The following is a 14,858-nucleotide window of genomic DNA, read 5'->3' on the forward strand; positions in this document are numbered from 1 at the left end:
AACAGATGAGAATGAGATGGTGGTTGAGCCGGTGAGGAGAGAGATTTAGCTGCAATAACCGAGAATTCACTCACCAGCCACCACTTTTTATTTTTCCTATAGTTTACCTATTAAAAGAGCTTAGCTGGCAAAATGAAATATTGATAATTTTTCTTTTGACAGTACAAAATTTTTGTGCGTTAATTAGTGGAAATAAAATAAATGTAAACTATAGATGCTATCTTTAGTAATGACTTATTTTAGGCTGCCATTTCAGGTTATTTTTTTAACCAGATAAATTAGTAATGTAATGGGCCTGTTTAAGTTAATAATTTTGCTATTTTATTATTAATTATTATTTAAAATTTAATATTTCTTATTTTTATTTTTATAAATTATTATTTTAATCTTTGGTTGTTTTTGATCCTACTAATATTATTTTTTTTATGTATTCACTTTATAATTTCTTTTGATCCCTTCTTTTATTTAATAATATTTTGTTATCTTTCGTCCCGTAATTATAGTTGATGTTGTTCTTGATAACGTTATTCATGTATTGTGAATAACAATAATTTTCATTCATCGATTTTAAATCAAGATGGAGGTATTTTTATCCTTTTCTTTTTGAAAAGTTAAGTACTATATTGATTGTGAAAACTTTTATTTATGTTTTCACTTTATAATTTCTTTGGATTCCTTCTTTTTAATTTCTTTCTATTTGTTTAATATTTCCCTTTTTTTCGGAATATTGAGATATTGACGATGCTTGGATTCTTTTGGCCTGAGAAACACCTTGGCAAACTAAATAACGCGACTAATCCAAGATATTCACTTTGTTATATGAATGAGAATATCCAGATTCCTAATATGACAGCTCATCCTGAAGTCCTATATTAGCTGATGTTCTCTAAAGACTTGAAAAAGTACTCACTATTTGATAAATATACGGTCATATAATTCAATGCTTGAATTTGTCCTCTTTGATCTTTAGTTGTGCATTTTCCTTTATTTGTATTATACCTTAATCTAACTAACTCATACTCTTTATTCTTATTCACATGTCTCCCCTTTGTTATTTGTTTTATTTTATTTTACTCCACTCATATTATAAATTAAAATTGTATAAAGTCAGTTTTCAAATGTAAAATGTTCATTTAGAGTGGATTGGGAGGAGTGCGTTTTTCTTTTTGTTAATCCTATTGTTTATACTTATTGTAATTTACCTTCATGATTTGAAAATTTTATGTCCGGTGCATAGCACCGGTGTTAACACTAGTTTTCTTTTAATGTATCACTCCATAGTCTATATATGTAAACAAATATTAACGTGTGGAACATGTAGCGCAGTTGGTTGGAGGCATAGTCTCCAGTCCAAATCTTGCGATTTCGAACCATAATCCATTATGTAGTGTTTACGTAAAAATTAAAAATATAGATATAATATTTACGTAAAAATTGAAAATATAGATTATTTTGAACTTTTGATGTCACGAACATCAAAAAAATCCTATAAATATTACTCCCTCCGTCCCCGAATACTTGACACGGTTTGACCCGGCACGGGTTTTAAGAAATGTAATGGAAAGTGTGTTGAAAAAGTTGGTGGGATGTGCGTCCTACTTTTAAAGTATTAATTTTATAATAAATGTGAGTAGGAATGAGTTAGTGGAATATGAGGTCCACTACCAAAAATGAAAAAAGTGAACTGTGTCAAGTATTCGAGGACGGACCGAAATAACAAACTGTGTCAAGTATTCGAGGACGGAGGGAGTAACAATAATTTAGGCCCTCCATCGTAAAGCTTATGGGAAAAAATCTTATAAATATTAACAATGATTTGGGCCCCCAAAGTAAAACTTTTGGCTTTGCTACTGGCTGTTGTTGTCTTCGAGTTCTCCACTGGTGTCACCATTCATATGGTGGACTGGTCCTTCCTTCATGATTTCTGAGAGAAACGGTGCTGCTGTTGCCATTTCCAATTTTTGAGGTGGAAATAGATTTTTTTTTAATGAAACATGTTTGATTTTTTTTTATTCAATTGTGTTTATTTTTTTATTTTATATTTAATAAACATCGACCATTAAAATGAATTTTATAGAAATTGAAAATTAAATTTGACCGCCTAACATAGTTACTGAATACAAGTGGACTGCATAAACAGTGAGAAAAGAAACCCTAATTGAGGGCGTCTATTGCATTAGAAAATTGTTATCAGCACTATTCTCTGAATATCATCTTCTTCCCCTAAAATCTATTTATTCTTCTCACTTTTTGGTTGAGGCAAAACAACAAACACCTAAGCGGCTTAAATATCTCAGGCTAGGGAGGCGGGAGAGAGGTGGCAGATGATCCAAAAGACTCCGGCCCAGACCCAGGTATATCTCTTTCTCTTTACTTTTCTGCCTTTTATTTCTCATCCTACTTATCTCCCACTCCCACCTTTTTCATATTCGTTTTTATCACCGTTTCAAATTAGCCCTGCCCACATTACGAAATCCGTTTTCTGCTTGTTCAATTGGAAATTTTATTTTATTTCTGCTGAATCTGTAACAATGGCTCTTAAATCTGATTCGCAGAAGAAGAGCTACTGCGTGATGGAAGATGTTTATGGAGTGGTGATGACACCCAAGGTGGACCTTCAACAACTCCAGCTCCAACTTCATAGCAAGCCCGCTCCTCCACACCTCATGCTTCCTAATATTGGACGAGCACTTGAGGTTCTTTTTTCCTCTTTTTTTTATTTGGTTTACCTCTCTCGTGTTTGTTGTTTAATACTACTATCAATCCACCAAGATTCCACCTTCCCACTTACTCTGGAATTCATTGTTTTATTTGCTTTTTCACTACATGGGTATATACCACTAGAATTTAATGAGGATTTCTTTTAATAAGAATCAACTGTTGTGTTGTTTTAATTCAGCTGCTGGCAGTCCTGAGAAAAAGATTGAACTTTTTTTATTTGCCTCAGGATTTATTAAAGACTAGAGAAGTGGGCGAGTTCCTTAGTGGGGCTTTTGCGGGGGCCATGACCAAAGCTATTCTTGCCCCTCTCGAGACCATCCGGTTAGATCCTGCTATTCTGTTTTGCAATTCACTTCTAACTTAGGTTTGTTTGTGTCCACTTTTTGGAATTTCACAGATTATTACCCCCTCTCTTTTAAGCACTCGTTTTAGGAAAATGATATTAATAGTCAAGTGTAGAGAAAGTAAATTTCGAGAAGACTGATATTGGATCACTTAAATTCCTGAAAATTGTGCATTGATTTGGCTATTCTGGAATTCAACTTTACTTTTGCAGAACATGTGGATGCGGCATTCCTTTTCTTGTCTAATGTTAATCGAAACATGCAGGACAAGGATGGTTGTTGGTGTTGGGTCCAAAAACATATATGGCAGTTTTGTTCAAATTATTGAAAAACAGGGCTGGCAAGGGCTCTGGGCTGGGAATGCAATAAATATGCTTCGCATAGTTCCCACGCAAGCAATTGAGCTTGGTACATTTGAATATGTGAAACGAGCAATGACTACAGCACAAGAGAAATGGAAGCTGAATGATAGCCCAAGTTTGCAATTAGGCCATCTGAATTTCAATTTTTCTCTGGCCTGGTTGTCTCCTGTTGCTGTTGCTGGTGCTGCTGCAGGAATTGTTAGTACCCTTGCCTGTCATCCCCTTGAAGTCTTAAAGGTATGAGCAAAATCTACGTCTTCGGGTAACTAGTTAATTAAAGAGGGTAAATATTAGTCTTTCTTATCTGTTTGTTTCATTGGTCTTATACAGGACAGGTTGACAGTGAGTCCTGATATATATCCCAACCTAAGTATTGCAGTTACCAAGATATACAAGGAAGGTGGAATCGGTGGTCTATACTCTGGGTTGTCGCCCACATTGATCGGCATGCTCCCATACAGCACGTGTTACTATTTCATGTATGAGACGATGAAGAAATCATATTGCTTAACAAAGAAAAAGGATTCTTTGTCTCGTGCTGAGATGCTCCTAATTGGGGCGCTCTCTGGTAACACAGCATTTCAGTTTCCATGCTACAATTAAACTATACTAGTACTAGTTTGTATTAATCTCTTTAAACATTGCAGGCTTGACGGCTAGCACCATCAGCTATCCTTTGGAGGTGGCGAGGAAGCGGCTAATGGTGGGAGCTCTGCAAGGGAAATGTCCACCAAACATGGCGGCTGCACTCTCTGAAGTTTTCAGAGACGAGGGTGTTAAAGGACTCTATCGAGGCTGGGGGGCTAGCTGCTTGAAGGTGATGCCTTCCTCTGGTATCACATGGATGTTCTACGAAGCTTGGAAAGACATATTGCTCACTGAAAAGCGTCCCTCTTGAAAAACAATGGTCTAACTCCCCTGATGCAGAAGTCAATTTAGCCCAAAGGCTTGTTTTTGCAGGTGGGCAGATGAGGCCTGCAAGTTGAAGGTGAAGAAGATGGAAGTTTTGGGTTGATCTTCCTTGGAAATTTACTCTTGAAGAAGTTTCATGATAGAGAAAGCTAACTAGCACAAATGATATTTGGATTATTGGGCACAATTTTGTTTCTGGATTTATGTAGGCAGGTAAAACGCACATGTTGCTCAATTGAATTGAAGCTCATTTCTTGGTTCAACACTAGATATGTATGTAGCAAGATAACTATGAATTATTCATCCAATCAACTTACAATTCCTACAACACATATATACTGCAAGCCAAATATATTTAAAAATATAATTCCAAAGTATCAGAGCATTCAGCAACACTTATCAGTGCCCAGCATAGAATACACTTCACTGCCGCCATGTCAAAGAATGCCTAGGCTTCTGAAGATTCATTATCTGCACATAATAACATTCAGCATGAGAGAGAGAGAGAGAGAGAGAGAGAGAGAGAGAGAGAGAGTTTGATCCATCTGTATACCACACCTTCATTAGTCAATTGTTCAAACCGGGCAACTATGTGTTTCCCATATGTATATTTCTTCAAAGCAACAAGATGAAGCTGGATACAGTTAAGCAGTCTCTCCCGCTGATTCTCGTTGCTAATATCAATAATCTTCTGCACCACGTAATTCGCGTACTGATCCTTCATCATCGTCTGAATACCAAGATAAAGTTCACCACAAGCATTGGAAAGCAAACTATAGCACAGCACGTTTACCTCAAAACTTAAAATTTACTTCAAATTATTTCTCTTACCAATAAACTATCGCCATCCTCAGGCTGTGAAAGAATCTCCTCAATCAAGCAGTCACACTCAGTAGTGTCACCATACTCGAGGCATTTCTCCACCACATTTGATGCATACTTATGTTGGCTCATCGGCACGATTCTTCCATACAATTTCTGGATAATTTGACTACGCTCAAATGGTTTTCCCCTTTCCAACACATGCTGTCACAGTACACCAAATGTTGGACTTGGAACTCACAACTAAATATCAACGGATATGAGATGTTGGACAAAATGACAAGGGCCGAAATATCAGAAGTTCCATACCTGCGTAACATAGTTACCATACTGATCATGTGCAAGATCATATGCGGATTCCATTATCTCATCCACTATTGGTCGACAGCACAAGTCATCCGAACAATGCTCCAAAACTCTCTGCAAGCAGATCTGGGGAGATTTAATTATCTATCTTGAACATATGCATCAGTCATGACAGATAATCTGTAGAGAGGTGAGAATATTCTTCTAGCCATGATAAACAAGACTTATCAAGTCCAAAATGCACTTATAGGTTAAAATATATCAGGAGCACTTGAAGAAGAAAAAATACTATGACCTGAATGACACGGCAACCATATGGATGAGTTGATAGTGCAGCTACTTGACCCCGGAAGGCTGAGATGATAAAATCAATTTTTTCTGGAGGCACGCATTCAATACATTTCTGTATGACATGATTTCCATTTTGATCTCGTACACATCTCATCACATGTCCATCAAGTTCGAGCACAAGTTCCGTCTTTTGATCAACTTCAATAACCTCTAGTGCCTGAAGTGAATGAATAAATAAAATACGAACCAAGCAAGTTAACACTTATAAGATTCATCTCAAGCAAGTTAACACTTATAAGATTCATCTCATTTGTATCATTTGCTAAAGGTATTCAAAATTGCAGAATACCAACAAGGCATGATTAGTCACCATTCCCAAACAAAACTATCAGGAGAATTGGTTTTGTAACCAATGAGTGTAGGGTATACATATAAAATGAATAAAACAAACAAAATTCATTACAAACCAAAGCATATGGATTACAGGCATCAGAATATAAACTAAGTCATTACGTTGAAGGATAGCATGCCAATCTATTGTTAACGATATTCGGCAGGCTGAAACATTGTTCAAATAGGCAGGATCCTTATTTACGAGGTGCTCAGCGATTTAATATAAAAATATAAGACCTTGCACAGACCTTTTGAATTACCCGGCAACCATACATTTGTAAACTTAAAGGCAACATCTGCCCCGATAGTTGACTTGCAAGCTCCTTCCTCTGCTCATAAGTTCCATATTCAAAGAACTGCAAACACCAAAATGCAGTACAGCTACTCATATGTGCCATAAAATATTCAATGCATAGAAAGTGAGAAGCCCACCTTCTGAATAACATAGTTCCCAAAGACATCAGTCATCAATTTCGAAGCATGAGGAAGAACTTCCCTGAAAACCAACTCCTTCTCTTCAACACTACAATTTTCCAACTTTTGTTGTATAAATCGACTGCCATGCTGATCCACACTGAAGTTGCAATGCATATACAATGATTTTATCCATCGAGGATAACAATTGAGCTCCATTATAAATCTAAATGATAGCAAAAGAAGAAACCGAAAGAAATAAACAAAAACATAAATTCTACCTGAATTCAACAATACGGCCTACAATGTCTGAGAGATCAATTCTCCGGGTACTGCTAGCTTTCAGCTCTTCAAGAAATGAATGCTTCCTATGGTCATTGATACCATCAGCTCCCCTCTGTCCTTGCCATCTTGGAATACCAACATTTTTTGCTGGGTTTTGAGAAAATCCAATATCATATCGCTTTCCCAATGAATTAGGGCCTCCAACTGGGGAATCTGGCATTACTGGACTACCAAGAGGTGGCGACTGAAACTGAGGCACAAATCCCAGACCTGTAGGACTGCTGAGGTAACTACTACTCGGTATCCTCATTTTCGTTGGACTGTGAATGCCGATACTTCCACTAGGGGTTAACTGGAATTTCTGGTCACCTGCATGAAAAATAGAATTTGGATTATTTAGTTAAAGTAAAAGAATCAACTGGTTTGCTAATCATACCAGGAGAAGGCAACTGATTATACTGCAGAGAGGCACCATATGGATCTTGCACAACCCCTTGGAAATATTGCATTGAAAGAGGATCCGGAAAGGGGGGCTGAATCGTCAATCCAGGTTGGCCATAGAACCTGTTCATGTTTTGTACGACAGACCCTTTGGAGATGTTTTCCCCAGTTGGAACACCAGCACTTTGTCCAACAAAACTTTGTCCTGGATTGGCGTTAAAATGAAAAGGAAAACCTGTATGAGGTGGATATCCAGGCAAATAAGGGGGCAGATACGAGGAACCCATAGCATATCCACTGTATTGTGGACTATATAGACCAGAAGTATTCAAATTTGTATAAAATGAATTTGCCGGTGCCATGTAAGCTGCAGTAGTTGCATATAAAGGAGGGTGACCACTGTGAGAATGAAGATGTGCCTGCATCTCGATACGGCCCTGTGGAGCTGAGTAGTTGTTAAATGATTGTGGACCAGGTCCTTGTACTGGAGATCTAGGGACATGGTACCCTGCAGCATGCTGAGAATGAGTACTCTGCATATGTAATTCATGCTGCTCATCAAACTCTACTCCTTGTTTATCTTGATCACTCTCCACTCTATCTACGCTTTTGAAAGCATCTGATTCTGTATTGCCACCACTCACACGATCACTAGCAATATAAGCAGTAGACCTTCCTGAGGTGTCAAGACAAGGATATATAGGTACTGAAGCCGCTGGAGGTTCAATTGTTGATATTGACCCACGAGGCAAATCAATCTTACTTGTAGAACCCGTACTTGACTTTGGTTCACGTGGTTCTGAAGCTTCGATGGACAAGGAATCCAATGTCAGGTTCTGAATATCATGATGAAATGCTTCTTCAGTTGGGCCGGGCGCAATATTATGGCTAAATACTGGTGAAGGTGTTCGGGGAAAATCTGCCTGAAAATTGGAGAGTAAACCATTTCTTTTTTTAAAAAGCCAAAACTATGATAATGGAGCAGTTTTTAATAAAAGACTCAGACCAATATACTGGCGACAATGATCGATGATCATAAATTCAACTGAAGGCCAATAATTCATCAGAAACTTTTTATACCTGTATAAGATCAACCAAGCTTTTATGATGACCAATAGACGACAGCATGTTCTGCTCAAGCACGATATCCACTCCGTCATCCGAAGCTCCCTTGGGTGATCTATCGCCTTCAGGCTCTTCCTCATGAGTGGAAAGAGAACTTCCTGGATTGTACGCGTTCTGGAGTGCAAGGTGCATGTTGCTCCTCGTAATTGTATGAGGATGAGCCGTTGCATTCAAATCATTGTTTAAATATTTTGAATACAAAGAATCATCCTGCTGCAAAAACTCAGAGTGAGAATTCCCTATAGCACTGCTCAAAGCTGTTGAACTTGAGTTGGGGACGGGCTGTTTATTTATAAGATCACCAAAAGCTGCAAATGAGCCCTCGATGCTTGGAGGTGCACTGCCACTACGGTTGGGAGCGATGATACTTCGATTTCTATCAACAGCATGTCCTCTAAGAAGCAATCCCAATTCATCCGTCACTGCACTAGCTGAAGTGAAGGAAGCAGTGTCGCTAGATGGTGACCACTTTCCAGCTCCACCACTATCCACAATTCTCATAGGGTTCTCAGTTGCCATAGTAGCTCTATTAATGCTGATCGACTCTTGTTAAGAAGGCTGGTTCACATTTCTTTCAATTAGGCAGCAAAAATGTTACGGTAAGTCCAGGGATTCTAAATAAGGATAGAAACACATAAAATTGAACTCAGCCATAACAAAAGGGAGCCTAAGAATTTAATCTAATTAGCAAAACAAAGCAAAGACTGGCTAACCTATGCATAATCGTATACAAAAGTTCAATAAAATCAAATATGACAAACCATAACCATAATTGTACATACAAAGACCTAACAAATTCCATGTTGCTTGACCATATTTATCTATTAAGAAAATATAGGTAGATCTTTCCAAGTCTTCAACTGACCTATTTCAGGGTGAACGACTACTTCAGTAACACGGTCATCAGGATCAAATCATAATTAAGCTGTGATTCTAAAGACAGAATATTGACTATCATAGGGATGAGAAAACGGACACACATACGCACCAAAAAAGAATCAATCGTAGAAAAAGCAGAAGCTTGAGACGCTTGAGGCAGGGTCAGAGCAAGAATTCTATCAAGTATACCACTGTGAGCTACTCCTTTTTCCCCCTTCTCGACCAACAGCCAAACAAGATTACAAAAAAATGCAAGAATTCGGTGGAAACAATACTAAACAAGCATAGACAGAGTAAAGGAGAAGTCTTCACAAATTTCAAACATATATAAATGGTATGATGAAGCGAGGTCAAACATGAAACAACTCACCCTGTTGAATTAGAGACGCAACTCCGATCAACAGTAGAATAAAAAATCCGAAATTCAAAACCCCAGAAGATGATGAAGATGATGATGGTGATGATGATGCTGATGATGAAGAAATTAGAAGGAGACAATGTTTACAAAGAAAATGAGAAAAACCCAAACTCAGAAAGAAAAGAGCAGTTTAAAATACATATGTCGCTTCCTGAACCCACCACCGTGTCTACAGACTACACTTATTTTTTTCTTTTTCCTTTTCTTTATTGTTTTTGTTTTTTCCTTTGGCTCTGCATTTATTGCGATTTAAGATAAAATCAGTAATAGTAGAAGAAGAGATTAAGGTAAAGACACTCTTCCAAATTCTTGAAAATACGCAGACACCCCTTTTTTTTCAGATTACTACACATTATATGTATATATGCCGTTGATTTGTTTCTACTAAAAATGCCTTTTTCTTCGTTTAATTTCAATTTTCCATGAACGAAAAATATTGCCTAGCCTTATTTTTTGCTTGAAAAACTTTTCCCATTTATATCTTTCGAAGCTGTCAATATGGAGTACTTACATAACCATCTACGCCAGGACAATCTATAGATGCAACAAAATCTAATCTTTTTTAGGCTGTAAAATAAAAATCTGTTCTCGTTTAAAGAAAAGTAAGGAATTTGTTTAAAAAAGCAAATATCTAGTGTTGAATGAGACAACTGGGCTTCCCCTGTAAGAAAAGAAAGTGGAAATATAATAGTATTACAGTTACAGTAGTAGCATGTATTTGAGGGGGGTAATAATATACTTACATTTATGCGTTGTGCTTACCTAATACTCCACCCGTCCTATTCTAAATAATACATTTTCCTTTTTAAAATATCTCATTCTAAATAATAAATTTTTAAATATAAAAATCACTTTTTCTATTTTTTCAATGCTACACTACATAAAAACTCCATATCCATATCCAGGAACATTAACCACTATCTAATACTCCTACTTATTTATTGATTAGTGTTTGGATTTGGATAGCATTGACTTTCCACATAAACAATCACATCTCTGCCAAATAGTCATGTCTTTTTATTTTAATGTTTGTTTGCCTACCAGAGACGACAATTAAATATCAAAACTCACAGTAACAAAATTTGCATTTTAAAATGCTTCTCAGAAAACAAGTCATTTTTTTCAGACATGAGTAGAATAAGCCACACCATATTTCTTCTCTGAGTACTAGTAATAATCTAGGAAGAATCTAACAAGGGAAAAGGATGGGTGATGGATCTCTCTGCAACTTGCCATCAGGTAAGCTCAGTTTCTTCATCTTTTCTTCACACCAAAACAGCTGTTCTTTGCTAATTCTGATCATTCGTAGTGCCCTCGATAGCACTTTGACATCGATAAGTCCTAGCAGCATTTCCACATCTTCTGCTGTACTCGGCCATGATTTCTTCTTATAGCTCTTGCTCTTCTTCCACAGTTCCTTCAGTCTCATTGCTTTCTGCACTTTCAAGAATCAGATCATTGATACGCATTGCTCGTGCAAGTTTAGTGAGACAGAAGCAGAGTTAGTTTCACCTTCTCAAGAGTAGATTGAACCAGTTGAACAGGGGTAGGCATCTGGTTCTGACTTCCAAAGAGACTACGCACACCACCAGATTTTTTCTTGTCCATCTTTACAAATTGGCGGAAACTCAAGATAGAGGTTTCGATTACTCTTAGGACATCTGTCGCATGAACCTTAAGGCCCAATGCCTCTTCTTCTGTAGATCTCTCATCCAATGCTAAAGAAGTGAAGAAGGTCTTTAGAAGTTTTAAACTAAAAAACACAAATTCATGACTAGATTTCACAGTGAAGAACACGATTCAAATAGTTAACTCAAAACTCAAGACTTGGATTTTGCCATAAAATCATAAGGAGTTTCAGATATTCATTTTGGAACGAGCAAGCACCCTAAATGTTGTTCATTTAGCAATCTTTGTGGAACAGAGAGAAGTATCTTGTGACTAACTGGTTATTTCACTCAGGAACAAATTAAACATGTCCTTCCCATCATACCGTACCTTGGATAATTGGAACCTGTAGCAGTTTGGGCAAGGATTTTCTAGTTCGAGTAAAGATCTCTGGCCTTGACCCAAGTTCAAATGGTTCGTTTTCAATGAATCTCTGCAATAAGACCTGGAACTGTTGGAACTGTTGCGCACTCTGGTTGTAAGAGGCGGGGCTATCAGGTTGGCAGGATATTTTCTGATTCAGCTGTGTGTATTGACAGTGAAGCGCCTCCCAAGTCAAGCATAATTGAGCTACATACACAGTTTCAAGATCCTGATAAGGGTCGTTAACTGGTTGCTGTAAGTGCTCACACTCCTCTTCAGGTGGCTCAATTTTTCTCAAGGAAAGGCATGCAAGGGGAGAAGCAATCCTTTTAGAAGCAGATTTTGGTGATGGAGTTGAACGAGCATGACAACCTACATCATTTTGAGCTTCAATGAGATGCAAGATGTAGTATCCAATAATTCAATGCATACATCATGAATGAAAAGCCAACCTGCTTACTGAAACGCCACTAATGATTTTGCTAGTTCATTATTTTGTCAAAGCATGCATAGCTAGATACCCTACTGACATACAATCCATCTTATAGAAAATTTATCTTTGATGTAATCATGCCATGTATAAACCATACCGAGCATGGCAGAATTTCAAGGACATTAGGGACCAACTTTTATGCAAGGAAGACACCTGACACTTGGTAGTTGTACAAATTTTGACTGCATTTAAACACACGATGCACTATTGAAGGCGCAAATCAAAATAAGTCGTCAAGAATTCAATTACCAATGCAAGAAATGTGGACTACAAGATGAGCTTTTTACAGCAAACATAATAACACAAAATCACAAATTTTCATCAACTGGCATTCCATGACTGCCTTTGCAAAAATGTATATGGTTCAACGAAATGGTTCATGTTTGTACTCCCAAACTCTTTTTTTTAATTGTAGCAGAGAGAATAGAGAGCCCATTTTACTAATTTGATAAAGCAAAACTAACGAGTCTTTGGTCTTCTTTGGCAAAATTGGTTGTGCCATGATATTCCACACGATTCTAACTTGTCTATTTGCGCCAAGATTTAGATTAAACTTCCATTTCAATCCCGTTGATGCACCAAGAGGTACACTCAAATTCTCATAAAGAAGCATACATTTATATTTGTTCTGTGCAATCTACTTTAAATAAGCATGTCCTATAATGCTTAGACATGTTAAGTTGGCGACGATGTAGCGCAGAGATGCTTCCTCTCTAACCAATAGGTCAAGGGTTCGAGTCACCACGAGGGTAGATGTGGAACCATTATTGATCTCTTTAAGAAGAGAAAAAATAGACTTGTTAAGCTGGCAAAGGATCTTGAAAACGCTACTCAGGGAAGTTGGGATTCATCAATTATAAGTCAAAAAACTGGATAGTGATAATACACATGTGAACTCGCCACTTAGAATCATTCACACTGACAAAAGTTAAAATTTCCCATCCCCCCCCCCCCCCCCCACACTTCAAGTGGATATGTCACAAAAAAAACTCTTCAATGTAAAAGGAAACACCTTTAGACATGTATTAACACTTACCAACTTCCAGCAGGTGCTGAGAGCTCGAGCGATCAAAAAACAGCATTCGCTCACAGTATATGTCATACACAGCACCGAAACCAGACCAGAACTGGCGTCCTTCTGCTTCAACATCCCTCCAATCACTGGAGCTGGTTTCCCCCTCTTCCTCTTCTTCTTCCTCGCCTGCGGGAGAAGTTTCCTCAGGTATCAATACCATGAAGCTATTTCTCCTCAGTTCTTTCAGCCTCCTTTTCACCTCGTTTGTGATGAAATCGTCGTCATCATCCTCAATTTCAGGATTGTTTGAATCAACACAGACTGATTTTCCCAATGTATCTCCACTTTCATCCTTGGGCTCCTCTGGATGAGGCACTGGCTGATCCTGAATGACATTCTTCGGATTAGGTTTGTGAACATTCCTAAACTTCTTCAGTTTGAAGAAATCCATCACTGGTACAGTTACTTGCTACTTATTTTCCACCGCAGCACGATGGATGGATCACTTCATTGGTAACAAAGAATTCAATAATCATACCCGAATGAAAGCTGCCCTGCATATAAAAAAATTACATCACAGTCAAGAATGAACTCCATTCCAGTAAAATGTTAAACAAGCATCCATAAAGCAGTGGTTAAATAAATTTTAAGTATCGCGCCTTAGCCTGCAGATCCAATTTTTATGAAGAGAAAATGCAATCTTTGTAAACGAGGGTGGTTGCTTAGGTGTATAAGTCACCATCAAAGAAGAAAAACTGTAGACTTGAGACTTATTTATCATTATAAAAAATGATAGAACTAATTGACAAAATATGATCCATTAGATGGAAACAATGCTAGATACAACAAACAACATCTCATTATCAACCCACTAAACATCTTGATACTGCAAATCCCCACCACCCAAAAAGAAGACAAAAGACGAAAGGAGTGTGAATTGAGAAAACAAGAAAAGCATTAAAAACCCAATCTTTGCATAGGGGGAGAAAGAAAAAGCTCAAGATCACTTACTGAAATGGTGCCGTTCAACAGTTGAAGGCTCCATTCCCATGAAACCCTAGGGTAGTGTGGGGGAGAGAGACTAGAAATAACGAGGGAGCTTGTATATTAGAGAAAGAAAAATGAGCTATTGAGGAATGCAATAAATGCAATATTTCAAACATCACCATAAATAAATGAAAATCACCATTGACAAAGCTTGGATTTAGTACAATTATTACGAGTATTCAGTAAAGATATAAATGGAAATAAGTACTCCAGGACCATATCTCCAAATTAAATATGGAGTATATACTTATGTTTGGTTCATGAATCGAAACTTACAACTTAATTATATATGGATAACCATCTTTCCAACTAAAAGAATCTCGTAACTTAATAATTATCATGGATTAAAATACAAACCTTTACTACTTCATTAGAAAAATTAAGTGTGTTTCAATTGCCCGCGGTAACAAGATTAATGTACGAGGTTAAAGGTTCTAGATTCAACTCCACCGTAGCGCGGCATTATCATTGTACAAAGCAGTAGAAGTACTAGTACTTATGATATGAGTAAGTAAATTTAGATTTAGATTTAGATTTAGATTTAGATATAGATAAAAAT

At 37.3% G+C, this 14,858-nt stretch overlaps 3 protein-coding genes across 5 annotated transcripts; 1 reads left to right on the top strand and 2 right to left on the bottom strand.

Moving 5' to 3' along the window:
• Window positions 1–1,947: 1,947 nt before the first annotated feature.
• On the top strand, window positions 1,948–5,070 carry LOC125203426 (Mitochondrial substrate carrier family protein). The gene is made up of 7 exons (XM_048101764.2): window positions 1,948–1,966; window positions 2,298–2,354; window positions 2,556–2,696; window positions 2,948–3,042; window positions 3,331–3,664; window positions 3,758–3,995; window positions 4,075–5,070. The coding sequence occupies exons 2-7, from the start codon at window positions 2,325–2,327 to the stop codon at window positions 4,323–4,325; spliced, it is 1,089 nt and encodes a 362-aa protein (XP_047957721.1). The 5' UTR covers window positions 1,948–1,966; window positions 2,298–2,324; the 3' UTR covers window positions 4,326–5,070.
• On the bottom strand, window positions 4,612–9,872 carry PUM5 (pumilio 5). Of its 2 annotated transcripts, XM_089060383.1 has the most exons (12): window positions 9,666–9,872; window positions 8,372–8,987; window positions 8,055–8,214; window positions 7,287–7,967; window positions 6,847–7,219; window positions 6,584–6,725; window positions 6,400–6,507; window positions 5,763–5,975; window positions 5,471–5,593; window positions 5,171–5,365; window positions 4,898–5,069; window positions 4,612–4,810 (listed from the first exon to the last, which is right to left on the bottom strand). In XM_089060383.1, exons 2-12 carry the CDS (start codon window positions 8,933–8,935, stop codon window positions 4,788–4,790), a joined length of 2,754 nt encoding a protein of 917 aa, XP_088916509.1. In that variant the 5' UTR covers window positions 8,936–8,987; window positions 9,666–9,872; the 3' UTR covers window positions 4,612–4,787. The 2 variants fall into 2 exon arrangements, with proteins under 2 accessions (XP_088916509.1, XP_088916508.1); XM_089060382.1 differs by having other exon boundaries at window positions 7,287–8,214.
• Window positions 9,873–10,766: 894 nt separating this feature from the next.
• Window positions 10,767–14,441, bottom strand: LOC125203693 (DUF1666 family protein (DUF1666)). 2 transcript variants are annotated; one of them, XM_048102102.2, is made up of 5 exons: window positions 14,264–14,441; window positions 13,274–13,801; window positions 11,712–12,116; window positions 11,226–11,431; window positions 10,767–11,148 (listed from the first exon to the last, which is right to left on the bottom strand). In XM_048102102.2, the coding sequence occupies exons 2-5, from the start codon at window positions 13,701–13,703 to the stop codon at window positions 10,903–10,905; spliced, it is 1,287 nt and encodes a 428-aa protein (XP_047958059.1). In that variant the 5' UTR covers window positions 13,704–13,801; window positions 14,264–14,441; the 3' UTR covers window positions 10,767–10,902. The 2 variants fall into 2 exon arrangements, with proteins under 2 accessions (XP_047958059.1, XP_047958058.1); XM_048102101.2 differs by having other exon boundaries at window positions 13,274–13,806.
• Between the last annotated feature and the right edge of the window lie 417 nt (window positions 14,442–14,858).

Source organism: Salvia hispanica, chromosome 6, assembly GCF_029641045.1.
Source record: "Salvia hispanica isolate PSC_SH4W2 chromosome 6, Shi_PSC_v1, whole genome shotgun sequence".
Lineage (NCBI taxonomy): Eukaryota > Viridiplantae > Streptophyta > Magnoliopsida > Lamiales > Lamiaceae > Salvia > Salvia hispanica.